The sequence below is a fragment of the Ruditapes philippinarum genome, unplaced genomic scaffold (assembly GCF_026571515.1).
Source record: "Ruditapes philippinarum isolate M1 unplaced genomic scaffold, ASM2657151v2 ctg2436_1_1_1_1, whole genome shotgun sequence".
Taxonomy (NCBI): Eukaryota; Metazoa; Mollusca; class Bivalvia; order Venerida; family Veneridae; genus Ruditapes; species Ruditapes philippinarum.
Genome location: NW_026864948.1, coordinates 272,909 through 300,634, shown reverse-complemented (window position 1 = coordinate 300,634; position 27,726 = coordinate 272,909). Strand labels below are relative to the sequence as shown.

The window sequence follows — 27,726 nt, the reverse complement described above, 5'->3', positions numbered from 1 at the left end:
GGATAAAAAACATTGCCCAAGGAAACAACCATACCTGTGAGCTTTCATCTTTTTCATGTGCTTTGAGCAGAGGCCAATCAAGCAAACTTGAGGTCGATTTGTGACTGTCTTATAAGATTTTCCAAACAAAACCGCAATAGTAACCAGAAAATAAATGTTAAATCTCATAAATGTCAAAATTGGCCTCTTAAAACACTTGTAAATCGAAAAATCATCAACATTCAAGATGCGGAAATCAATATACTGTGCTAAGACCGCCATTTTGGTTGTTTGATTTACCTCCCCTTTTCCAGACTAATTCCCGTACCTTCCCGGACTTTTTTCTGTATCAACACTAATTCCCGGACTTTTCAAGGCCGGGAGCTAGTGTTTTCAAATTCACGGACATTTCCCGTTTTCCCGGACAGCGTGGGAACCCTGTATATGCTAACTGAGCGGTAACAGAACACTGATTGTCTGATTTGTTTATTATGTCTCTTTTCACAGTTTGATTTATTGTAAAGCAAAGATGTTACTGTTTTCTTAATAATTAATGCCAAAATGCACAACGAGGTAAGGTAAAATCAGTATGTATAAAAAAGAGTTTTTTTATAATGCTTTGCTTTTGTATATTTATTTCCAAAATGGCAGCGCCACGTAAAAAGACATTTATATGGCACCAAGTTCTATTCCATTGATGAGAGCTGTCTATATATATCAAAGATGAATTAATTAAAGAGTTTAAGACAGTATAATTTTGTAAAAAAAAAGAGGTTTTGTGTGTAAAAAAATCAAATTGCATGTTATCTTAAACATGTTCATTTTAAACTGTGTTTGTTAAATCATTATCCAGAACCAAAATGTAAACATATACGGATATAATCAGACATTATTGTTATGAGGTTACTGTTGTATGTTTTAAATCCAAAATTTTATTGCATTTAGACATAATTTGAAAAATTTGAAATAACACTTGTTATTTTGTCATTCTCCATCATTTCTTTATTCAGCAATAATGAATATACATACATATGATCATGAAAATGCAAATATACTGGCATTCATGGCAAGTCATTAGTCAGTACGTCCTGGAAGGGACATTAAGAAAACCTGACTGCTGAGAAAACTGGACAAAACCATCCGTTCGGAAGCTGTCCGGTATTCTCAATTTTCACTGTATATCCACATGAAAAGACCCAGGTGCACAACTACACATGCTGATCAACATTTCTTGAAAGTTTCATGACTCTAGGCCAAATACTTTTTGATCTATGTGTGACACAACAGAAAACAGACAGACGGACAAGGGTAAATCTAACTCCCCCCCCCCCCCTTAAAGTGGGGGCACAAAAAACATTTTTCCCTAATATGAATAACTTTCACCTTGAACTATAAGTTCTTAATCATGTACTTTTTGGAATACTAAAACCTATGCCTGAAACATCAATTTTGCCTTATCGCAGCACAATTATAGTTCCAATTGTATTGTGCACCCCATCTGATATACTATACTAGTCTAGAGCTTTGCTTCAATAATTAACATTCACTTATTTTTACTATAAATACTAGTGAGATTTTAACACTTGAACTCCAACTTTTCCAGAACTTCAAGCTAACCATTCAATGATAAAATGAGACTTACCTCTGTGAATATTTCACATCTGATCAATAGCTCACAGAATGCTAGAACAAATTTGTTTTTGTTCTCTCGAAAACAATTGTCTGCCTGCAAGTACAGAGTAGCTGGAAGTCTGTTGCCCTGAAACCAAAAAGGCAACAAAATTTAAAAAAATATATCTAGATTCCGTTCAAAAGATCAAAAGCACAAAAATCCTAAACAGCTTTCAAATTGGGACTGACTTTTGACAACAGTGTCACTAGCAACTTTGCCAGAGCAGCAAACTCCTTAAAATATCACCAAATACTTGTAGAAAGTCTGACTTATTTCTTAAGTATCATCAACATGTGGAGAGCCAAAAAAAAAGTACCAAAAACATAATACATAATTAATCGAAAGGAAAAAAAAAAACATAGGCAATTTGAATATTGCATGTAATTTATTGATTTAAGGAATATGATAAAAACAAAAAATAGTACTAAAATAATATCTCAGTACTTACATTTTTCTCTGATGTGTGTAGAAAAGTCTTTAGAAGGACATTTAATGTAAGATTCGGATCATGGCTGTACTGACATATATCAACAAATGTGTGGAAACCTCCATGCCCGTGGTTAATTATTCCTGTGACATGTGTTTTAAGCAAATCTGCAGCATTCATATTCTGAAAATGAGACATAGTCTGATAGTATGGGAAATGAACTTAAAATTTACACACCATATTTGATACTGTGTAAATGAAAAGTTGACAATTCAATAATAACAACAGCCATCGCAAAGCAGGTCAATGCTGAACTTTTCTTATTTCTAAAGTGAAACACATCAAAGAATGAATATTGAAGTAAAGAACATTTCCAGAAAACATATTTTTTTACAAAATAAACTTCAAATTCAAAATTTGACATTGAGAGTCAAGGTCATCCAAAGGTCAAGTTCATATTTGAATAAATCATCATGTAAATTTTGTCACAAGTGTATTTTTGCCCAAGAATTATTCAAATCCATAAATAAACTAGAACTGCCACTGTCATGGCGTGAAAACCCCCACGTACCACTTTGTCAGAATCAACAGTGGCCATTTAGAGCTCAACCCTTGAGCCTCAAGGACAACCTCCCTGCCAAATATGTGGTCACTAAGCCAGTGCATTGCTATGTTATGTATTCTACATGCTTCAAATGTGAAAATGTCAAAATCAATACACTGTGGACATGTATTCTTAAGCATTTGAGCAGACAAGCTTATTATAGTGAATATCCCTATCACCTTGACCTTTGACACAGTCACCTAAAATCAATAGGGGTCATCAAATAGTAATAAACAACCTAAATACCAAATATAAAGACTGTTGACTAAAGCATTCTTATGCAATTGAGCAGAAAAGATTTTTTTTCAATCAAGGCCACTGTGACCTTCATCTTTGACCCAGTAAACTCAAAATCAATAGGGGTCACCTAATGGTCATGATCAACCTTGATGCCAAATATGAAGACTGTGGGTCAAAAATTTCTTAAGTTATTGGGCGGACAAACTTTTTGTAGTCAAAGTCCCACTGACCTTGACCTTTGACCCAGTGACCTCAAAATCGATAGCGGTTATCAACTTATGACTAACCACCATGTCAAATATCAAGACTATGGGTCAAAGGAATCTTAAGTTATTGGGCAGACCAAGACCCCTGTGACCTTGACCTCAAAATTGAAAGGGGTTATCTACTAATAATGACTAAATTCCATGACAAATATGAAGGAATCTTTAGTTATTGGGCAGACAACATTTTTTTAGTCAAGGCCCCTGTGACCTTGACCTTTGACCTGGTGACCTCAAAATCAATAGGGATCAACTACTAATCATGACCAATCTAAATACCAAATATGAAGACTGCGTACAAGGAAAAAGCAATGGCCTGACGGACGTCCGGACGGACAAGCTGATTCCAGTATACCCCTCTTACAATTTCGTTGTGCGGGGGTATAATAACAGTTGGGACATTTCAATCCAATTCAACAAAACTTGACCTTGGCAGTTACTACAATTAAAGGTCAAGGTCATTTCAAAAGAATTCAAAATGATGGTTTTGTCAATATGCTATACTCATACTGATCGCTGCGTATTTGATAATAATATTTCTATAATTTTTATGATCCCAAAGATTTCTAGACTAATGGACTATGTTCTCTGAAATTTTAATAGAGGAGACTCAGTCTTTCCATATTTTAAGCAGACTGCTACTTCAATTTCTGATAATAAAACAAGAGGATCAGTGATCACATGTGTCGCCTCATGATGGCCAATTTCATGTTAGGATAAGTTTTGTGACAAACGGACAGACAGACGGACAGTGCACAACTAGACTTGATACTGATCATTCCTGTAGAGTTCGAATAAAATTGAACCAGTAGTTTATGAGGAGAAGTCCGGACAAGCTTTTGTGTATCTGGCAACATACAGAAAAAAACACCTTTTTATCAAAGGGCCATTACTCGGTTAAAAATCATTCAACCGGAAAACCCGTGCAATATGCGCAAGGACTTGAGCTACAGATCAATCCTGTAAAGTTTCATTGAAATTGCATTAGTGGTATATTAAGAGAAGTAGTCCGGATAAAAATTATTTAAGGGCCATAACTCAAAAATCATTGAACAAGAAAATGCTGACAATATGCACAACAAGACTTGGTACTGATCATTCCTGTAAAGTTTGGATGAAATTGCACCAGAAGTTTATGAGGAGTCGTCTGGACAAGTTTTGTGACAGACGGACGGACAGACAGAGAGACGACGTAGAAGTGATCCCTATATGTCGCCACTACTCTGGCCACACAAAAAATATAAAACATCTGTATGTATGGGCATAATAATTCATGTGGGTACTCACTTTCATTATACATTTGGCTTATACAATCAAATTACATTAACAAATGAATTGTCTGAATGTCTCAATGGATAAATCTGAGATTTAATGGTTTGCCAACCTGATCAATGAAAACAACAAAGAATGTAAATGACCCTTGTTATCATAATGATCTAAATAAAAAAAAATATCTATACTGTTTATGTAAATATATAAAATAAATTACCTTTGGTCTCCTGCCAGTGAAATGAGGAAGATTAGTTTTAGCTGAAATCAGAAATACATCAAGGTTAAATCAAATAACTTAAAATTGTTTAGTTCACAGAGGGAATAATTCAATCAAAATCTAGTCATAGGTCCTGTGTAATGATCTGCAATTATTGCCATGAAAATATGTTTTAGTTCCAGGGGCATAAATTGCCATGTTTTTAAGATATTATGTTGCATGCAAAACTTCCCCCAAGAAATTTCTAAGTTTGCAGACAGCTGCAATTCAGTCAAAATCCATCTGACAGGGTTATGGTCCTAGGATGTTGAATTTCAAATATGATCACAAAGACATGTGCCAATTTTAAAGTGAATTATTCTTCAGTAGTTTAGGGGTGTCATGGTTTGAAAAAAATGCTAACCGTTTAAACAGCGACCTAATATCCGTGTTAAACATTTAACCGTCCGTACTTATAAAATCCTTAGATTTTCCACATTTAAACTTTGTTACTTTATGACAAGACATGACACTTTGTTTGTATTTAGTTGTTGTTTTTTCTAAAAATAATTACAATACATATCCAAACATTGAGTATTATTTTCCTTTAAATTCGTACCTTACCTGATCAGATCCGAAAAATACATTGTCAAGTACAACTAAAATACAAACAAATTGACATATACTGTTATAAAATTTAAGGAAATATTAAGCATCTGACAATTTAATTTTTTTTTTCCTCTTTGTCAATTACTAACCTCAGTTACCGGTTATCAAATTTTCAAACATGTTTTTAGCTAAAAAAACAACAAAACCCGTTTAATCAAACAGAAATGCAGGACACCATAAGTAGTTTTCAAGTTTTATGTTACATGCAAAATTTTAACTTAGAGTTCACAATGGGCCATCAATTATTGGGCCATAGTTTAGTCAAACCACATGCGCAGTACTAATGTGGGTTTGCATCCTTCCTGGAAGTTTTGATTCCTTAGTCATGAACCATTCCAGCCAGCTCACTGTTAATGGCAGCAATTTTTATTAGTACAAGAGATAATAAAAAATAGACCGGATTTGGGCTGTCAATTGAAGGATTTTCAAGCTATCACTTATTGTTATATATCACACTTAATCAGAAAGCAATATCTATAAACTGACAGTGAATTTGTTAACCACAGCAATGCACAGTGCATAAATTTGCGCCAATACCAAAAGCTTAATGATGTGTTTCAGAAGTTATAATATTTCTCAAAAAAAAAAAATCTAAGTTCAAAGGGAGAAAAATCTGAAAATATTGTTTCAAGAGTTATGAACCTTGTCACATAAGATCTGGTTGATAAAAAGGAATATGTATTTGAACTTTGAGGTAGATTCCTTTAAAACTAAAGCAGTTATAGTAAAAATTAACATTTTCCAAGTAAAAAAAAGTTAATGGGGAGATGGGCAATATTGGAGCTAGAGTTATGAACCTTGGCATATAAGAAATGGTTGATGATAAGGAACATATATTTGAAGAATGAAGTTTATCCAGACCTATATGCCCAAACAATGACCTGGCATGATGCCGATCAAGATCTCATGTATAATAAATGTATTTTATTCAAATACCATTTTTTTGTTAAATAAGTCTTTTAATAATAATTTTTACATGTTGTTTATATTTTGTAAATATAATTTAACAATTTATTCACCAATTCCAGGTTATCAACAAATATTCCATTAAAGGCACATTATGCGTCAGAAATGCTATCATTTTTATTTCTCAAAATGTTAACTATTTGGTGTCTTGTTACAAGTTCCACAAAAACATATTTATTTGCCATATAAATGAACTATCTTTGCATCTTTTGATTTGCTGGCAATTGGTATAATTATAATGAATTAGTATTTTGTATGGAAGTCAAAATACTATTTGTTTACATTTTGCTACCTTTATGACAGATTACTGCACATTTAGCACTACTTTCTTCAGCTGTTAAATATCTCACATGTTCTAAATCCATTATTAAAACATTATTAAACATGTGTTTTACATTTCTCAAGAATTTAATAAAAAAAAAAGGATTTCTGAGGCATAATGTGCCTTTAACTTGCGAAATCCTTATCCATATTTCGTAACAAAATACAGTCGTCATTTACTTTTATTATACAATATACAACATTTACATTTTTTGCTCCTGTGCCTGTTTCTATATATGAAGCCTTGCTCAATGCCTGAGAGAACTTGAACAAATTTTTATAACATACTGCATAAAACATTGCTAGCTTTAAAATGCCTACCTTGATCCATTCCATCTATGATGAGAGACATGTACTGTCCAGGTGATTTCCTACTTTCTTCCCGCTTGCTATAATAATATTTTCTTTCCATCCTGAAAAGTCAGATATAGAACTGACTAAAATAAGCATCAAGTCATACTTTTTACTCCCTTGAGAATTGCATATTCAGGGCTTTTTACCCCTTACTTGTGAAGAGGCCCCATGCAAAAACAAGCATAAGTTTTCTTGAAATTCTGAACTAGTTTTTGCATTATGATGGAAGCATGGTTTTTGCATAATTCAAGAAAAATATTTTGCATTCCCTTGGTAAAAACAATACAGAAAGGGTTGATCTATTTCATCTTTTTACATTAAACTCCAAAATTCAAATAGCTTTTTGTATTTTCTGATCTCAGATCAGAAAATTCAATGCTGACATTCAATCTCTGACACAGAATTTCACGACAAACCTAACAACAAGTTGTTCTCAAAGCAGCTTAAAACTAGCGATGTAAAAGAAAGAAATATTTTTATTTTGTTACAAGTATCCAACAAATTACAGTGCATTCAAAGTTTAAAAGAATATAGAATTGGCAATAAATGCACAATCACAAATTACGCAGATGAATATAATTTTAATCAATGAAAATGCTATTTTTAGCGATGTAGATTACCGACTACTCCAGAGCTTAGTACACAAATAAATCCGACTGTCGAGTAGTGGAAGATATACATGTCAGACTGTTTTGGCGAGAAGATTTTCGCTAAATTATTTTCATCAGTATTAAACAACAGGTTTATCATGAACAAAATACCTCGAAACTAATTCTCAATTTAGAATTACAATGTATTTGTTTTCATTCAGGCTATCTACATATTACTTTATCGTGGTGCAGGGGTAGCGCGCTCGTTTACGGTGACAGGTCTGGTGTTCAAATCCTAGTCAAGGCAACTTTTTGTTTTTGTTTGAAGTGTCTTTTTTAAGGAAGTAGCCATGATATGCAAGGATAAAGTCATAAAAAAATGAACATGAATGATTTTTTGATGCAACTCTAGTCATGCAAAATTCCATATGTATCAATATCAAACTGTTATAGTAAAAAATCAAAACAGAGTCGCTGTGTAAGATGAATTATAGTATATAAAAATAAATTTTACAGGAAAATACATACAGATAGTCAGTATGATTTAGATTGCAAAGATCAGAAAATATCACTGAGCTTGCAGCCCTTTGATAATAATTTAATATAAAGGTATATGAGTATTAGTATATACTGTCCAAAGAAATGTTTGATTGTGAAATAGGAATTTCCTACAGATGTGAAACTGGTATATTTTTTTTTAGAAGTACTAGCTACAAATTACGAAATTGGCACAGGAGTGGTATAATTAGACCAAGGGAGGGCTTTAAAATAAACATAACATAAAAGTTTAAATAATCAGTGATTTTTCTCACTTAATTGGGAAGAGGCCTGAGCCTCTTGATTTTGGGAAAAATTATCGCTAAAATTGCTGATTTGGGAAGTAAAAAAGCTGGTTTAAGTTCAGATTTTTGGGAAAACTGCATGATTTTAAAGAAAATTTCAATTGGGAAGAGGCCTTTTTTCGGAGTCTGTTATATAAGTAGAAAAATCACTGATAATGTACTAGTTCCCCTGTTTCTAAATTTCCCAAATAATCCTGTGTTACACAACTTTTCCCTATTATGAGTACTAACAGTCTATTTGTCTACAAGTGAAAAACAGGCAAGTTTGCATTTATTACTGTACTTAACATTTCAGTCAAAAATTTAAAATAATAATAAATTTAATGTAGATGCAAGCAATTGTTTCCAAAAAGAATTATAACTAAGTTACTTACATTTGCCTTCGATTGTGGGCTTCTTTCTGTTGTCTATACAGTGAGCGTGTTTCCACAGATGTCGTCTTTGCTATTTGTCTCTCCAAAGTCGTACATATGGTGCATTTTGTAAAAGAGTTTGTCTGCAAGGAATAATATTTTTATGCATTAATAATTTATGTCACTTCACCAATAGCATGGAATCATAACAGCTCTACAGAACAGGTGCGATCAGTGACCACATGTGTCGCCTCAAGGCAGCATATTGCATTGGTGCAGCTTAACTTAGTAACAACCGACAAAAAATTCAGCAACAGGGCAAAACAGGGTTAACATCCCAGAGTAATAACTTAGCTAAAAATCTATCAACTGGGAAACCCGTTTAATATGCACAAGTACTTCCATGTACAATTTCATTGAAACTGCATCAAAGACAGTGGTATAAGAGGAGTAGTTCCCAAAAATCATTTAAGGCGTATAACAAGTGCAAATACTTGAGCTATACATTGAAATTGCTTTAGTGATATATCATTTACTCAGCTTGAGACCATAATATCCCCTTAACTGTTGAACTTCACAGTCATAAAGAGACAAACATGAGCAGGTATCACACAATCTCTATAAATGAAGTCACTTAAAGAAATCCATTTCATTCCTCTTTGGTTTAAAATAATAGAGGTAAACAATTATATAGTCATTATCATATTTCATACCTTCTTAATCTTCACATGAGGAAAATGCTGCTTCCAAGTTGTGTAAAACTGTGAACGACTGACTGGTTTTGTAGTACATTCCTCTTTGTATTTACCATATAAATCATTCTTAGTAAGTCCATATGGCAGCAAGATCTGGTTTGTATTTGGCATTCTATCACCATGCATCTCTGCATATTTCTCCATCCATGTTACAAGAACTAAAGAATTGTCCTGAACACTTCTACTGTTTTTTCCAGGTGTTGATAATTCATTCTGTTCATGAGCCTCAAAAGCACAAGTTAATTTATTCTTACTGATGTTTAAGCACCTTATGAAGGCATAAGTGCATAAGCTTAGATTTGAAGTGACACTTACAAACCTAAACTTACCAATCTTTGTAGAATTTCTTATGTAAAATATTAGCATCTGCAACCTTCCAGCTTCTGAACTTTCCCAATAGCTCTTTCTCAATTGCCTAATGGATTCAACAGACAACTTTTGAATACACAGTTTCCCACATTTGCATTTGTCCTTGAGCACACTTTTTATATTAAGTAAACTTAACGCCTTGGTTTTTAAAATCTTTCCACTGCTTACTTCAGCTGAAAGAAATTTAAAAATTTCATAATCATTAATTATGTACTTTAATAGGGAAGGTAATAAACATTCAAATAATATACATGTATTCTGATTTCTATATACTGTTGTATAATAATTTATATCAAAGAAGAAACATTTTTCTATTTCTTTTTGTTGAATTTGAACGATTTAGCATGGGTCTACTTTCAAAATCTCTTTAAAAGACACTGATCACACCTCACTTTAATCATTGCTGCTGCTATTTAGTAATTGTGCATCATAACTTGTCCCAAAAAACACGGAAATTTAAGACAGTTATACAATACATGTTATGATGTATTCGTCAACATCAAAGTTCGGAAGAAGACTTGGTATTTAAATAACTTACATACAGGATAAAACTTGATTATTATTAGAATATAGCAATGGGACTGATAATGTTATACACAAAATAAATAAATTCAGGCCATGAAATTTCTGACAAGTTTTTCTCTCTAAGATTTAAATTTCCCATTATTAGCAAATAGAGTATGAGAACTTTTAAAGAATCCGTAAAGAGTAACAACTTCAAAGGCAAAGCCAATTTCAGAGCTTCTTACATTATATAACAGAATTCTATTTAAACCCTCTCCTAAAATCCTTCTTAAAATCATGCAGAGACCACAAGGTTTTACTTTCCAAAATAAGCAATTTCCCAAAATCCAGAGGCAAAAAATAATGATAGAAGAAACCAAGAACTTGTGGGCAATTATACATATATTTTTTGCAGAAATTATTTCATTTTCTATGTTTGTTGATAGGATTATATTAAGCAGCAGTCTCAAAAAATAAAAAAGACTTTTGATAAAGAGGGTTACTCGACTTGTACCCAAATTAGCCAAATTACAGGAAATTACCAGAAACAGCCAGTAATTTTGTTACTAGTATTTATGAACTGTAAATAAATTTCTTTTGCCAATCTTAGATCATTTAAAAAAAATCATATTATTGTCTGATATTATTTAAATGATATTTTATAGATAGTGAAACTGTATAACTATAATAATCATGGCCAAAAAAGATACAGTTCATAAGACAGAAGCTTTTTAGTATTCAAAAGCCTTAAAATGAAAACAAGAACACCATGTGCAATGTTCCATGTAAGCATTTGTCTGTTAATATCAAATTTTCATTTAAAGCCCATGATAAGTAGCATAATTAATAACAAGTGCCCAGTTTGAGCCGGGTGATGCTCCCCGAATAAGTTATGGACACAGGGAAGTACACCTCTTGTAGTTTCAGAGTTATGTCCCTTGAAAATGTTCAAAGTGCATATCACTACTTTTTTAAATGTTTACTATTTGAAACACAAAGAACACAGCCAACTGACAATATCAATGCACTTGAAAATGCAACCTCTACACTTTCTCTTGTCTTATATGGTGATAGTGACAACCCACAAATTAACACATACAGTATGTCTTTGAATATGTTCACTATTATATACAACAGACAAAGAAATTCTCATAAAGAGGCCCACACAATCCAATACCGTAAGCAACCTTAAGCTCTCTTTCTCTCTCTCTCTCTCTTTCTCTCTTTCTCTCCCCCTCCATTTCCCTCTCTAACTAATTCTATACCGATTTTATTATTCCCCTTTTTTTTCTTTTTTTTTTTCCATGAAATAAAAAAAACTAATTGCTAAATTTTCTTTTAATGTATATAAATGTCTTAATGTTTATCTTAATTCATTTACAATGATTTAGTTTCATTTTGATAATTTTTGTACTTGGATTATTATTGAACTCTTAGAATTACAAGCATACAATATTTTGTTTATATATGAATGTTATCATTAATAACTACTTTTTCATTTCAAGGAGAGAGTTTCTAAAAAAAGAGCTTTCTGCTCAATCCTTTTTGCATTTTATTGTAATATATTGTGTATATAATTATATATATATATATTTGCTGAAATAAAATATTGTTTAAACCAAAGTGCAATAATTCCAAAATTAGTCAAGGAAGAGTTACTGTACTTAGCACTGCACTTGTAATCAATGTCATGTATCAACCTACAAAGTTTCTTGTTTATATCTCTTATGGTTTCTGAGTTATGTCCAGGACAACTTCAAAAAGTAAAAATAAACAAAGGGCAATAACTCAAGAATCAGGCAATGCAGAGTTATGATTCTTGTGCAGCAACATCTACCCATTGAGATATATCTACCTACAAAGTTTCATGTTGATATCTTTTATAGTTTTACAACTATCTCCTGGACAAGATTGATCTAAAAGGGGAAATATTTAAAAAATGAGGCTGAACAGAGTTATGGTTCTTTTGCACTGCACTTCTACTTAATGAGATCTATCTACCTACAATGTTTCATGTTGATATCTTTTATAGTTTTAGAGTCTTGTCCCGGACAAGATTTTTCTAAAAGGGGAGATAATTAAAAACCGGGCAAAATAGAGTTATGGTTATTGTGCACTGCACTCCCTCTCAATGTCCTCTACCATTGTATAAAGTTTAAACAAATTAACTCCAAGGGTTTTCAAGTTCTACTCCAGACAAGACAACGGACTGACAGATGGAAGGAAGGACGGACAGAGGGACAAGGTGGTGACTATATGCTCTCCCTTCGGCAAGCATAAAAATGTTGCTTTCAGGATAGTGCCCCTTGTCTAACAGCTGTGTCTTGTAATGATAATCAAGTGTCTTCCTAACAAAGGGCCATAACTCAATAATTCATGCAAAATAATATTTTATATCCACATTTGAGTAATTGAAACATTTGTAAAGTGTAGGCAGTGATCAACTTATAGGCTAGATTCAATTAAAAAAAGTTCACTCACAAGCAATAAAATCCCTCATGCTTCTCGCAGGTAACGGTTTTGCCAAAACTCTTTCATGGTCCAAAGAATTGCTCTCTGATACTGTTACATGCTCAGAATCAGACAGAAAAACTGTTCTGTTGTCCTCAACATCAGTTGCTGACCATCCATTTTCATCTTGTGATGTAGTACTCCAGCCATCTGCTGACAAACAATTTCCATCTGAATCTGTTGTACTGCTCCAACCATAAACTGAACTTTCAGTTGTCTTAAATACAAAATGATCCAAGTTTATATAATATATTCTACCAGAAATCAAGAGTTTGGAAAGGCTTTTAACCCTTTTATTGAACATTATAACAGGATATTTATAAATGAAATCAATGTCTCATTGAGATTTCTGTAATGTAATGGTTATAAATACATGTATGTACTGAATTTCATGATTTAATCAAATATTATTTCACTTCATCATAGATTTCCTCCCTCTTTTGACTTATATAATAAACAAGAGCTGTCACAGGAGATAGCGAGCTCGACTAATAAAATACTGGATGCAGTAAGGAAGACAAAACAATGAAAAAGAATCAATTATGTATAATTATGTATTCAGTTATAGTAAAAAAATAACATTGTTAACATAAATTCCAAGATCAAGGGGAACAATTCTGGAATAGTCTCGCTAGAGTTATGAACCTTGTCACACAAGTGTGTGTAATGATAAGAAACATATATTTGAAGTTTGAAGAAGATTCCTTAAAAAGTAAAGAAGTAATAAAATTTCTTATAGAAAATCCTAAGTTCAGGCCATCCTTAAAAAAATGTTTGTTTGCAGTAACGCGACCGACTCACAAAATTTGCCCCCACTCAAAATTTTTTTTCATGGTCTGGATATAAAATTATTTTTTTTGAAACAGAAAATTATGCCTTGTGCTTTGTTTTCGTTCTTTTAAAGGTTAATAGAAGAAATAAAATGTAGGTCTTATTAAATTAGAATTTAGTTATCAATTTATTAATTGTTACCAGATTATCAAAGCATATATTGTCCAGCATTTTGAAATTCCATGTTTATTTTGGAGTACAATTGAATAAAAAAACAAAAAAAACAATTGACCTACCTACCCACCTTGGAAATTCTGGGTTGGTTTACTGCCAACAAATATTTTTTAAGAATGGCCTAAAAGAGAGATAAATCTGTAAATATTGCTTCAAGAGTTATGAAGCTTGTCACATAAAATGTAATTGATGATAAGGAATAACTTTTTATTTATAAGTATTTGAAAATTGATGAAAATACCTTTAAAAACAAGCAATTATCATAGTATTGCAAGCAATTCATAAGTCCCCTACCGGTTAGAACCCCATCAATATTCTGAAGGGCCATTGGCCATTCACTAATGTTTCAATTTTTCTCTATTTTAAGTAAACTTGTTGGAAAAGTTCTTCAAAAATGATCACAGGAAACAGTTTTTATGAACAGACAGACAGACGGACTGAAGGACACACTAAAGTTAATATTTGAAACATCCCTGTTACCAAAATATAACATTTTAAAAGCAAAATTCTTAAAAAAGAGATAACTCTTGAATTAAAGATGCAATTTCATAAAAATTTTCAGCTCTTTTTGACTAATCACAAATATTGTTATATTTGCCATGTTTTAAGCCTATTTGTTGCCAAGGCAACTGATATTTTTTCAAAATACAAAGAACAGATAAGACATGCATAATCTCAAGACTGCCATCTACCCATATGTCAAGTTTCATAAAAATATTTCCAGTACTTTTTGAGTTATCACTGGATTCAGTTTATGTGTAAAACTTGCCATATTTTCAGTCTATGTGTTGCCATAGCAACCAGAATTCTTAACATAGGAAGGAAAGAAAAAGACGTGCATAATCTCAAGACTGCCATCTACCCATATGTCAAGTTTCATAAAAATATTTCCAGTACTTTTTGCTTTATCACTTGATCCAGTTTATGTGTAAAATTTTCAGCCTATTTGTTGCCATAGCAACCAGAATTTTCAACATAGGAAGAAAAAAAAAGAACTTGCATAATTCCAAGACTGCCATCTACCCATATGTCAAGTTTCATAAAAATATTTCCAGTACTTTTTGCGTTATCACTGGATCCAGTTTATGTGTAAAATTTGCCATATTTTCAGCCTATTTGTTGCCATAACAACCAGAATTTTCAACATAGGAAGAAAAGAAAAAGACGTGCATAATCTCCATAGTGCCATCTATCCATATACCAAGTTTCATAAAAATATTTTCAGTACTTTTCAAGTTATCGCGGGATCCAGTTTTGTGGACGGACGGACTCTGACGGACGGACGGACGGACGGAGGGTAAACCTAAAGTCCCCTCCGGTAAAATATAGTAAAAAATAACATTTTTCAAGTAAAAAAAATCTAAGTTTATGGGCAGATAATTCTTGCAATATTGAAGCTAGAGTTATGAACCTTGAAGTTGTTACATAACATGTGGTTAATGATAAGGTACATATATTTGAAGTATAAAGTTGATCCCTTAAGAAACAAGAGGGCCTGAAGTCACTCACCTGTATATAGGCCACCGGTCCATCAGGGGCCAGTTTAAAACACAGGGCTTTTATTTGAACAAACTTGGTAGACACCCATTAGAAGATGTTTCATGCTAAACATCTAAGGTCTAGCTGACGTTGGGTTTTTTAAAAGAAGATTTTTCAAGTTTTTTCTTTACACATATAGTTAAAAATAATGACACCCCTGGGGCAGGGCCAGTTTTAACCCCAGGGCTTTTATTTGAACAATCTGTGTAGACACTTACTAGAAAATGTTTCATGCTTAATATCTATAGTCTAGCTATTCAGGTTTTTTCAAAGAAGTTTAATTTTAAGTTTTTGCTATACACATATAAGGAAAATCAATGTCCCCCGGGGCCGGGCCAATTTTGACCCCAGGACTTTTATTTGAACAAACTTTGAAGACACTTACTAGAAGATGTTTCATGCTAAATATCTTAGCTCTAGCTCTTTGGGTAAATCTTTAAAAGAAGATTTTTAAGTTTTTACTATATGCATATAGGGAAAATCAATGGGGTCATGATGTTGAACAAGTGTGCAAAGTTTCAATGCCATATGTCAATGGACTTTGAAAATATTTGAGGTACAGTCCAACCCCGTTTATTCGAAGTGCATGGGACTGAATATTTACTTGGAATAATCGATGGGTTCGAATAATCGAAATTGGAATATTGTGATAGACGAAAACTACTCCACTTAGACCAATCATAGCAAAACTACCGTTTTCCACAAACTTACTTCCTTTAATCAATTGAGAAAAATAAATATTAAAGAAAAGATGCGTAACAATTATTGTATTGACATTAAAGACATAAATACTTGCATTTTATTCTACATTATGTATCGTTTCGTTTGCGCAAAGCCTTGATAATGGCCGTGTAGTAACTTCGGTATTTACAGCTAAACTCTGGTATTATCAATTTAGATAAAGGCTCTTATGTAGCGTTACAATTAATGAAAAAAATATTATGGATGTTTTAACAAATTCACATTTATGGTATGTATGAAAATAGTTGCTTCAAGCAATAACAGTAACAAAATCGGACACTGTGCATAGCTTTTTATTTTTGGTAATTAAAGTTGATTAAAGAACACACTAAGAGTTATAATCATGATTGTCTAAATTATATTGTAACACGCATGACTGTTGATATTTTTCACAAGTCGACCGGTCAGCGAGTGGATATCTGTGCCAATAAGTCTGGATTCGAATAATAATTAGGCTGGCTTCGAATAATAGGTGTGAAATTCTTTTCTAATGTATAATCAGGACCGAAATTTTACTTCGAAAAATAGGAGGTATTCTGATAATGCATTTCGAATAATACCCTCGTATTTATATTGGTTTATATAGAGATTAAAATGGGACCGCTGATCTACTTCGGATAATGCCGGGTATTTGAATAAAGGGTTGTCGAATAACCGGGGTCGGACTGTATTACATAAACTTTAACGGAAATTCTAAGTTGAAAAAGGGGCATAATTCTGTTAAAATGCTTGATACAGTTACATCCTCCTATCTACAGATTGGGGTCATGATGGTGAACAAGTGTGCAAAGAGAATTATCTCTCTAACCAGTATCAATCACTATTTATTAAACAGAATATTTCAATAAAAAAATTTGTTTTACTTTAAAACAATTAGATAATAAACTTCAACTGTACTTATGTATCTACAGTAACATCTATTCACTACAGTAATCTAATTTTTTTTCTCTACAGTAGTGAGTACTGTAATTTATAAGGCCGGTGAAAATGCCAAATCAGGCTTAGACATAAAATATAATATTTCAAGAAAAATAATTAATATGTTTCTTTCTCCCTTGTTTTGTTTATTAAGCATTAATATTTATTACCCTTCCAGATTTTTTCAGCCTTTTTGATTTGATATTGATCACCCGAAAGAAATTGATATAACCGAGCCAAACAGGTAATATACACACTAAATTTACTGTTGGATACCCGACATGCGCTGAGGTGATGCGCGTAACAGTTCGATTTTACGCGGTGTAAATTCCTATTTACAATCACTTTTTAACTGTCAAATGATAAATATTTACAACAGTAGAGTAATGATACAAATTCCCATCAGTATTGAAAGCAAATATGACCTTGTGAAAGCTTGATATTAATTACAAAAAAGTGCTTTCAATAGACTACTCCTTTTCTCTTGTTTACATTTGCTAGGAACGGGAAAAATACGTCATGTACATTTGCTAGGTACGGGCAAAATACGTCATGTATTTATGTGACGTCATGTTGGGATGAAGAGGTACCCTAAAGGGAATCTTATTTCAACATTTCATTTGAAACAGCAATGATTTTTTTTAAAAATCGTCTTAACTCGGCAGGGGAATGTTAAGAGTAATAAAATTATTATTTTGGTTTTGGAGTGATATAAAATCTTAGCAGGTACTAGTAATATATCCACATATACCACTCCAAAACCAAAACAACATATAATGATACAAATCAAAATCAGAATATTTTGGTTACAGTATCCTTTATTTTCTTAGAATTATTTCCTTTTTCCCCATTTTCTAGAAACAAAATATTTGAAGTTCAAAAAAATTATGTTGTTGGCTTGAATGTAAAATTCTAAATAGAAATGTGTCCAACAACTTCATTTTGCTCTAGATTATTGCGCAAATACCTTTATTCTACTGTATACAGTACTGTAAATTTGGATTAAATATTCTGTTTCTGGCATTTAATTATTTTGACAATTCTTTGACACCGAACATTTTAGAGATACTTTGAAGTTTTCTCTGTAAACTTCAAATGAAATGTATGCTGTCAGCATTGGCGCAATAAATTAGAGTATAAAGAAGTTATTTAACCTATTTTGTTTTACACTTTGCATATGTAACATACATTTTAAGAACTTCAAAAACTATGTGTTATAAACAGGTCTAGGATTTCATGATATTTACGGACAGTCTGTAAATTTATGGACCATTTATAATTTTACAGATTTTTCTATCTGTAAATTTATAGACATTAAATCCGAAAATAGTATAAGTTGTATTAAAATTAAAACCCGCAGGTTAATATTAGAATAAATTTACTGATTATATGATTAAATGTAACAGTATGATAACATTCAGAACAATTTTATGACTTTCAATTTTCACTTTTAACAAAAATTTCAAAGTCATCATACAAAGATTAAACTTATCTAATTACCTTTGTTAATAGAAACAATCAATATAACAACTTGTTTTAAGCTGCGGATTTTAGTGTAAGGCCATCCTTAAAAAAATGTTTGTTTGCAGTAACCCGACCCAGAATTTTCAAGGTGGGTGGGTAGGTCGATTTTTTTTTTTTTATTGAACTGTACTCCCAAATAAGCAAGGAATTTCAAAATGCTGGACAATATATGCTTTGATAATCTGGTAACAATTAGCCTGGAACCCCGTTGTATCGATCTATTTACCCATAAATCACAACTGCATTTAAAAATTCAATTCTCCCTGAATATTTATTTTGTATCATTTATTTTGATCCTTTTGCCATAATATTTACATGGCAAACATCACTGATATATAGCTTTGGAAAATACGGATATTTACAGACATGTCAAACAGGTTGAAGAATTAGGTCACGCCATTATATCGATGCATTGTGAGAATTGCTCAGTTAGCCAAAGTTTGGGAAGCCTTAACCATCTTTATGTTAGATATTTCAGTCAAGTAGAAACATAGATGTCTGTTTTAAAATGTCAGCATAAATTTAGGAACTTTTAACAGACAGTAAATGTACTTTTAATAAGAACACATTATTTATAAGTCTATTTATTATCTACAACGTCTTACGGTACTGGTTGGGGACCACCAAAACCGGACAACCACCAAACCCGGACGGCCCTGAAAATGCTTAATTTAGTATTTTCTTTGTTCAGTGGTTGTCAGTCACTTTTTCATTAACAATAAATGCACATTTCTTCTAAAATTAAGTAAATAAATTTATTTCAACCTCCGTAAATGGTAATATTTTAATGTCTATTTCTACAATGTTGACGTTGAAATTTGGGGGGTCAAGAAAGCATTACCTGACCTCATATACCAGCTATAATCATTTGCAGAGTAAACAATAGAATATCCAAAACTTCAGCATTTGTTGCTGAAATATTGTACATCATGTTAAAAATCTAAAATCAAAACACCCAAGCTTTTATCTGAATTAAATCGCGTGATGTACATATTTGTCCGGACACATGGTACTGTAGTGTAGACAATTTAGGTAATTTTGATACCCTCCTTGTCAAGCCTCAGATATAAGTGTCAATACAATCAGAAATAAATAAACTAGTTTGTTAGTTAGGAGAAGAACCTAGCTGAACTGTGTCAAATTTTAAGGTCTCTAGGTTAAAAATTATTAAATCAGTACGGAAAAATGTTCAAAAAGTGTCCGGTTGATGGTCCCCGACCAGTACAGTACTGGAAACATGTTTTTGATCATTTTACTGCACAAAAATAAATGCGAAAGATTTTCCTGACACTGTTGTAAATGTTAACAATCAGTAGGTGACTTATTACTTATTTTGCAAAAAATCTAAAGATTTGTAAATAGAAACAACCAATTTTCAATCACAACCTAAATTCAAACACATTCTTTATTCTGTGGCACTGATGTCATGCCTGACTAAATTGCATAAAGTCACATGTTGTATTAACTTTAAAACTTGCAGAAATGCCACACTTGATTAATTGTCAGATGTTTTCAGAAAAACAATAAGAAACTGTTTGTTTTAAGTGACACAATATAAATTGTCCAATTTTCACTATATCAAAATAGTCACTTGTTTAAAATAGTGGTAAAAAATTTTCTAAGCAAGTTAATTTTTTTTATAAAGTATTGGCTAAAGAGTTTTACCATTTACCTCAGTCCTAGGTGTATTTAAAACATTTATTTATATGATGTACCACTAAATATTCATCAGACTTTACATGGGGGTCCTTATTTATAAAATCTTATATTGTTATCAAATTTTTTCATGTGATGATTGTAGAATAATTGTTTTGTAAGCGATACCAGCTGGCAGATCTAGACAAATTTCCATATTTGCTAATATTATAAAGTGGGAAAGGTAAAATGGCTGTAAAGATTGGATGCATTTATCATTTTGCACCCCAAATAGCGTACTAAGAAGTGACACCTTTAACTGCCTTTTTATACACATTAACAGTAGTCATACCAATGCATTGTGCTGTACATATGTTATAACATTTAGTGTAAGTTTTTTTAAAATCTTGAAAAAACTGTTGAAAATCGTTGAATAGACTATTGTGAAATTTTCTACAATTTTTAGTGGCCCTGATTTATCTTTAACAAATTTTCCATGGTGATTACCCTGCTGTTTGAATTTAGGTTAAAATATTCCTGGGAGTAACCCGAGTGGGTCATATTGTTTTTATTGAATTTTTAAGAAAGATCAAGACTTGTTAAAAATGTACCAACCTGAAAATGAATAAGTGTTAATAGATGCATTAATAGCTAAAATGAATTTAAAGTATAATTTCCCTTTCCATTTATTCTTGGCTAAAAACACAGGTGCTAGTGGCATTGATTTGACCTAAAATGTGTTTGACCTTGTTATTTATACAATAAAATATCAATATATTAAAAAAAAAAAATTTTTTTTTTTCACTGTTACTGTAGTATATTATTAGATATATAATATAACGGTGAAAAAAAATTTTTTTTTTTTTTTAATATATTGATATTTTATTGTATAAATGACAAGGTCAAACACATTTTAGGTCAAATCAATGCCACTAGCACCTGTGCCCGGTATAATTTAACATTGAGGATCTGTAAATTTATGGATTGAAAAATCTTTAAATTTATAGACTATCCATAAATTTACTGACAGTCCATAAATATCATGAAATCCTAGACCTGATAAAGACATGAAAAAAGGAAAATAAAGTTAAAATATTATAAAAATTATACTAGATCTAACTTCAGCCTGTCACGCTAAAGCGCTACTACGACCCGCTGACTCTACTTGATTCATGTCATTTAAAAAATTAAAAAATACAATTCTCGATAACCATATAAGTTGTACACCATCTGCACTATAATTAATTTAGTTGTAGTTTATAAACAGTGCACCACAAACATCAACACTGCATGCCTATACTGTACAAAGTAAACTAATAAGCAGTTGAAAGTAAGTATTTCATCATCGCAACATTTATAATTATTTTATATGACAATTCACAAGTAATTTTGATAAATAGAATGTGTAATTTTAAATGCTTTATTAACCTTTTTCTTTAAATAATACATGCCTAGTAGAAACATAACCTAAACCGTGATAAAACCTATAGTTAACATACAGTTGCAATGACTAAAGCTGAATTTAAAAAAAAAAATAAAAAATTATACAAATTAAATATTTAAAAATACGTTATTCTTTACTGTGTTTTATAAATGCATCAAAATAATAAGTGGATAAAACTTAAGATGAGGCATTTCATTTACAGGCGTCAATCAGGCGCGTATTCATATATTTGGTCTCAGTGCCAAGATATTTCATGTTTACTGCCGACCGCCTTTTGATCGGACCTTCAAAGTCTGACCCGACTCTTTTAAGGGGGGCGCTTATTCCGGTCAATTGCGATTTTGGACAGTTGATGCCATGGCATTTCATTCGATCAGTACTACCGCTGTACTACTTGTTTACAGTCGGCCGCCTTTAGATGGGACCATCAAAGAGTGGCCCGGCACTTTAACTGGCGCTAATTTCAGCATCAGTATTCTGGTCAGTTGCGGTTTTGGCCAGTTGAAACTGGATTTGTCCAGATAATTTAAAATCAATGTATTTTTTTAAAAAAATAATACTTCTTACTTAGATATTCTAACTTTGAAAATAGATGCACGTATCATACTGGCATCATCAGTATTTAAAGCTATTCTAAATTTTATTCCTTCTTACATGTTTTTATTTATCTATTTTATTTTTGCAGAACATAGATCACAGCTACATAATAATATATACATATATATAAAATAACAGTTTGACAAATTAAAATATCATTTCATATAAAAATAATAAAGTAAATAAATTATGTTAATGACTGAAATCAGATGAGGCATTGGATAAAATTATTAAAAATAAAATAAAATCACAGTTCAGATTAAGACTACAAGTAACAACAGTCAGAATTATAATTAGCAGATACCCTAGGCTTCTCGAAAAGTGAAACATATAATACACTTATCTAGATCAAATACAAATAAATACATAATACATAAGACCTAGTACAAAATATGCCAAAGGAACTTTTAGAACTAATGCTATTCAAATATGGAATAATTTACATTTATACATTAAAGATCTTCGTCTCTATATATGTTTTTAAAAGAAATAAGACATATATTTACTATATAATTTAAATGAATTGTCGATTAACACTTTTGTTGTTTATAATTTTATCATAATATTATTGTGTGTACATATTTGTGTATTTGTTTATTTTGTTAAATTAAAGGCCATATTGTTAATAAGATATATATTTCTTAATATGTAGCCTTCATGAAATAGAGTGTTTATTATCAATATTATAACATGCATGCTTTAGATTTAAAAAAAAAGAAACACAGTTACATTTCATTTATCAGCAAATCAACATTTCTAAAGCCTATTCATTTGCAATGAGTTTAAACCGTATGATGTTCATAGGTCTGTAAAGAAAAAAATCGCGTATATTTACACAAATGTTTCTTTTTTATAGGATACACTGATTTTTTAACTTTACTTATCTATTTTTTTTTCCTTTTTATGTCTTTTTAATTTTTATCAATCTTTTATTGCTAGTAAAGGAAATAACATTGATAAACCTATTAACAGAAGGCTTTGCAATATTAACAAACAAAAATTCTTTATAATATTTGATGAAAATTATTCTCATATTCATTGAATTCACTTCGGCAAAATTTAAAATACATTTTGATTTTACCAATTCCCATAAAACGACCCACTTTGAACAATTTCTAATTTCAAGACTATATATGTCATTAAGTTATGATGTCGAAGTCAGTTCCTGGTTCTTCATAACTAAAAAAAATTAATTGTTATTATGACCGTCCAAGATGCCAAAACCCCCGTCAAACTTGGAGTTTGATTGCTTATGTCTGAATATTATCTATAACAAACATATTCTAAATAAGGAAAGACTTAAAATAAATGTACTTACCATTATGTCTGTAATTCTGCAGTATCAGCAACATCCGCGAGAAGCACCATTGTACGCATAAAGTATATTCTTCAAATGAAAAAGTTCGCATAAAGTGAACTGAAACTTGTTTTTGAACAGCGTTTTTTCGAAAATGTTCAATTAGCAAAAATACAAATATAAAAACATAAATGAACAAAAAAAAATCAGCACACATTGCGAATGTCTAAAACACGCCCCATTACTGTGTGACCAATCACAATCTGCCCTATTTGAACTTGATTGGCTAATGCAATTAATCCAATTAATGACCAGACCGTTATCGATCAGCGGTATATAGCAGGCGATAATTAATGACAATTGTTATCGACTGATTGGTAATTGTTCAAAAGTTATAATATCTATCACTAATTACTATGGAGAACGCGTGGTTTCTGCAGATGGTAGGGGCAGTTTTGCACCTTGTCATTGGAAAAGAAGATCTAGGAAAAGTGCTCAGCATGAAGATTTGTAAGACTGCAAACATGATAAAGGTAAGATAATTAAATTGTTCAGGAAAAATGTTTGCTCATCTCTGGTAATATTCTTTTATTAAGTCAAATTCAATTAATTCTGTCTTGAAAAAAAAACTTCCCATGTTATTTGTGCGTGTGCGTGCATGTGTGCGTGTGTTGGTGCGTGTGTTTATAAAAACAATATTCTGACACGTTTCGACGATTTTCATTATACCCCTATACTATAACCATATAGTATAGGGGTATAATGAAAATCGTCGAAACGTGTCAGAATATTGTTTTTATGAATTTTTATTGTGCAAATCAACTTGCATTGATATTTTAATGGGTTGTAGCAGGGCCTTCGGTGGGAGGGGGCCCGGGATACTAGTAATGTCAGATCACAGCGTCTTCCCCCTGTGATCTGGGCATACCTGTATGTATATTTATATTTGTTAAATTATACAAGTTTATTATTTATATATTGAATGTTGGAGATGTTAAGTAACTGTCAGCATAAGAATGTTTTAATAGCTACAATAATTGATTATTCATAATTTCTTATTTCTTAATTTACAATTCTTGATCATTTGAATGTCAAGTGTGTGGATTTATCATACTGACAAAGGGTCTGACAAACTTAGTATAATATAGCGCAATTCAATAGTAGCAACAGCCAACTCAGGAAATAACCAAAATAATATTTGATATTATTTGAAATTGTCAACCGCTACGATTCGCAGCAATATAGGGAATATTATAAACTTTAAATGTATTCTGTTCCAAGTATTTTTTTTGCATACCAGTAATCGAACACTGACAGAATATGTTCACAGCTAAATAATCAAATAATCAAACACACACTCAAAAGGGTTTTTTGTCGTCTGTTGTCAAACTCCTCGCAGCGGTTACTTCCCCTGATCTGTACAGTAACCACTGCCACCACCAAACTCCTCACAGCGGTTACGTCACGCTTTGCTACTTTAACCACTGCCACCACTGAAATCACGTGATGATAGTTGTATCATGTGACAGAAACATGGCGGCCAGTTTCAGAACGCCAAGGATCCCATATCAAACTGGCAGATTTATAATTACATCCTTACCAGACAAAATAAGTTCAAGACACACAATTTGTTATCACTTTAAAACAAGTCCCGGATCAAATCTTTTTGTGCAATCGTTCAATAACTGTCTATATTCTGCCATTGTTTACTATGCATACGGTGTCACAGTGAAAATATCTTTCGTTATGTTTACAAAATAATTTATATACGTATAATTTTTTACTTTCTTGTACATTAAGCATAACTATTTAACGAAAGAAGACTAAAATGATATAAAGTATTCTATTTTAAAATTAAAAGTGAAAAAAATATATCCGGCTATATTCGACCGAATTTACTTGTGGTGGCAGTGGTTACTGTACAGATCAGGGGAAGTAACCGCTGCGAGGAGTTTGTGCCACCACAAGTAAATTCGGTCGAATATAGCCGGATATATTTTTTTCACTTTTAATTTTAAAATAGAATACTTAATATCATTTTAGTTTTCTTTCGTTAAATAGTTATGCTTAATGTACAAGAAAGTAAAAAATTATACGTTTAAAAATTATTTTGTAAACATAACGAAAGATATTTTCACTGTGACACCGTATGCATAGTAACAACTAGTAAACAATGGCAGAATATAAACAGTTATTGAACGATTGCACAAAAAGATTTGATCCGGCACTTGTTTTAAAGTGATAACAAATTGTGTGTCTTGAACTTATTTTGTCTGGTAAGGATGTAATTATAAATCTGCCAGTTTGATATGGGATCTTGGCGTTCTGAAACTGGCCGCCATGTTTTTGTCACATGATACAACTATCATCACGTGATTTCAGTGGTGGCAGTGGTTAAAGTAGCAAAGCGTGACGTAACCGCTGTGAGGAGTTTGGTCTGTTGTGTGAAAATGCCAAACAGACTTAATACTTTTCTAGAAAAATCGGGATTGTTAAATGTTATGTAGAAAGTAGGCTAGTTTTCATACAGATTATGGAACTTTCGGTAGGCCTAGATCATAGATTTACGGTAAGAATAAGAGATTAGCCCGGGTCTCCAAGATACGGTGTCAAGTTTTCAATCACAACCACTTTTCGGATTAGACCCCTATGTATTTTTCAGTAGTAAAACTTGTATATATAAGACACTAAAGAAAACGGAATGAACCTAATATATACTCCTGGTTTAGACCCCGGGGTCTAATTCAGGATATAGCACAGACACTTGGGGGTTTGGAGCTCAAAACGCCTTTAAAATCCAAATAAAATGCATATTTGTCAATCCCAGCACATGTACTGATCATATATATCAAAAAAACTTAATATAAGCCGTTTTGAAAAAAAATCATGTACATTTAAACCTCTTTACAGGGCTTGACACTAACTTTTTTTAGGGGTAGTCAGAAGGACTACCTACTTTGAGGATCAGGTAGTCCTTGGCAAATCTAGGTAGTCCTCATTGTAAAACATAAAAAATGTTTCTTATTCTATTTAAATGCATTTTGAGTGTGTGTATCTGAAGATAAGAAGACAATAGCATGAGATCTCTTCAAATTTATTGGAAAAATCACCAATAGATAAATCATATAAGATCTAGTAAAAGTTTGTAAGCTTTATTCTGCATGAGATGTAGGTTCCGGCTAGCCTCTGAGCTCTTCAAAGTCATCATCAACAATTTTTTTACATATTTTTGTGGTAAAATATGGCAGTGTGACACACAAAAGTCAATAGTTTTTGAAAGGCCAGACATTACCTACAGGTACAGGGTTCTAGCCAGGAATTTCTAAGGTGTGTTGCAAATAAAATTGCTAGGCAATCAGCTCAGCTTATATTATTGACAGCTTATAGGAGGGGGAGAATGTATTGGCAATATTAGCTAAATAAGTATGTCAGTTTTAAATTTATGTAATACCTGGCTTTTGTATTAAAAAATATTTCAATAGAGCTTACAAATCTACTTTCAGGTATAGATAATCTATGACCTTTTAGATGTGTTTTTAAATTCAAAACAGAAGTAAAAAGCTTGGACAAGAACAAAATATGTTTGTCTTTACTCTAATCGATTTATTCTACAAACTTATTTTGTCAGACATAAAACAACAAAATATCAGAATAACAAACTTTTATTAGTGCTAGTAATTCAGTTATCTAACTGTCAGAAGATTTAAATAGGGACATTAGATTAATATCTGTTGTCCCTAATTTAAACATGAAATTATAAATGTAAAGCCATTTTTAATCAAACTATATTGCCTTAGTTTTTTATGCCTAGGGTATTAGTATTTGTTAACAATTTTTTTCCTCATATACATGTATTGGCATTATTGCTTACATTTGCTTGTACATGATTAAGACATCTATTTCAGACAACACGTTTATTTTGGTTATCATTGTCAGTGTGATTTACATCAATAAACAGATCATATTCTTTTAAGTTTAAACCCTTGAATAGGTTCCAATATGAGCAAATATTTTCATTGAAATGTTTAATAGACAAAGAATTCTATTGAAGTAGGCTGGAAAAATCGGCAATTAAGTTGGACTTCCGGTTTCACTTTTCGCAACTTTATAGAGATTAAATAGAATCTATTATGCGTCTG

The 27,726-nt window shown here is 31.7% G+C and overlaps 1 protein-coding gene across 1 annotated transcript; it reads right to left on the bottom strand.

Annotated features, from left to right (window-relative positions):
* Nucleotides 1-1,621: 1,621 nt before the first annotated feature.
* On the bottom strand, nt 1,622-10,265 carry LOC132727367 (uncharacterized; the record flags this gene model as incomplete). Its single annotated transcript, XM_060712806.1, has 6 exons — nt 9,462-10,265; nt 8,770-8,891; nt 6,931-7,022; nt 4,675-4,715; nt 2,100-2,261; nt 1,622-1,738 (listed from the first exon to the last, which is right to left on the bottom strand). Coding segments are annotated over exons 1-6 (942 nt in total), but the record flags the coding sequence as incomplete, so codon positions are not given.
* Between the last annotated feature and the right edge of the window lie 17,461 nt (nt 10,266-27,726).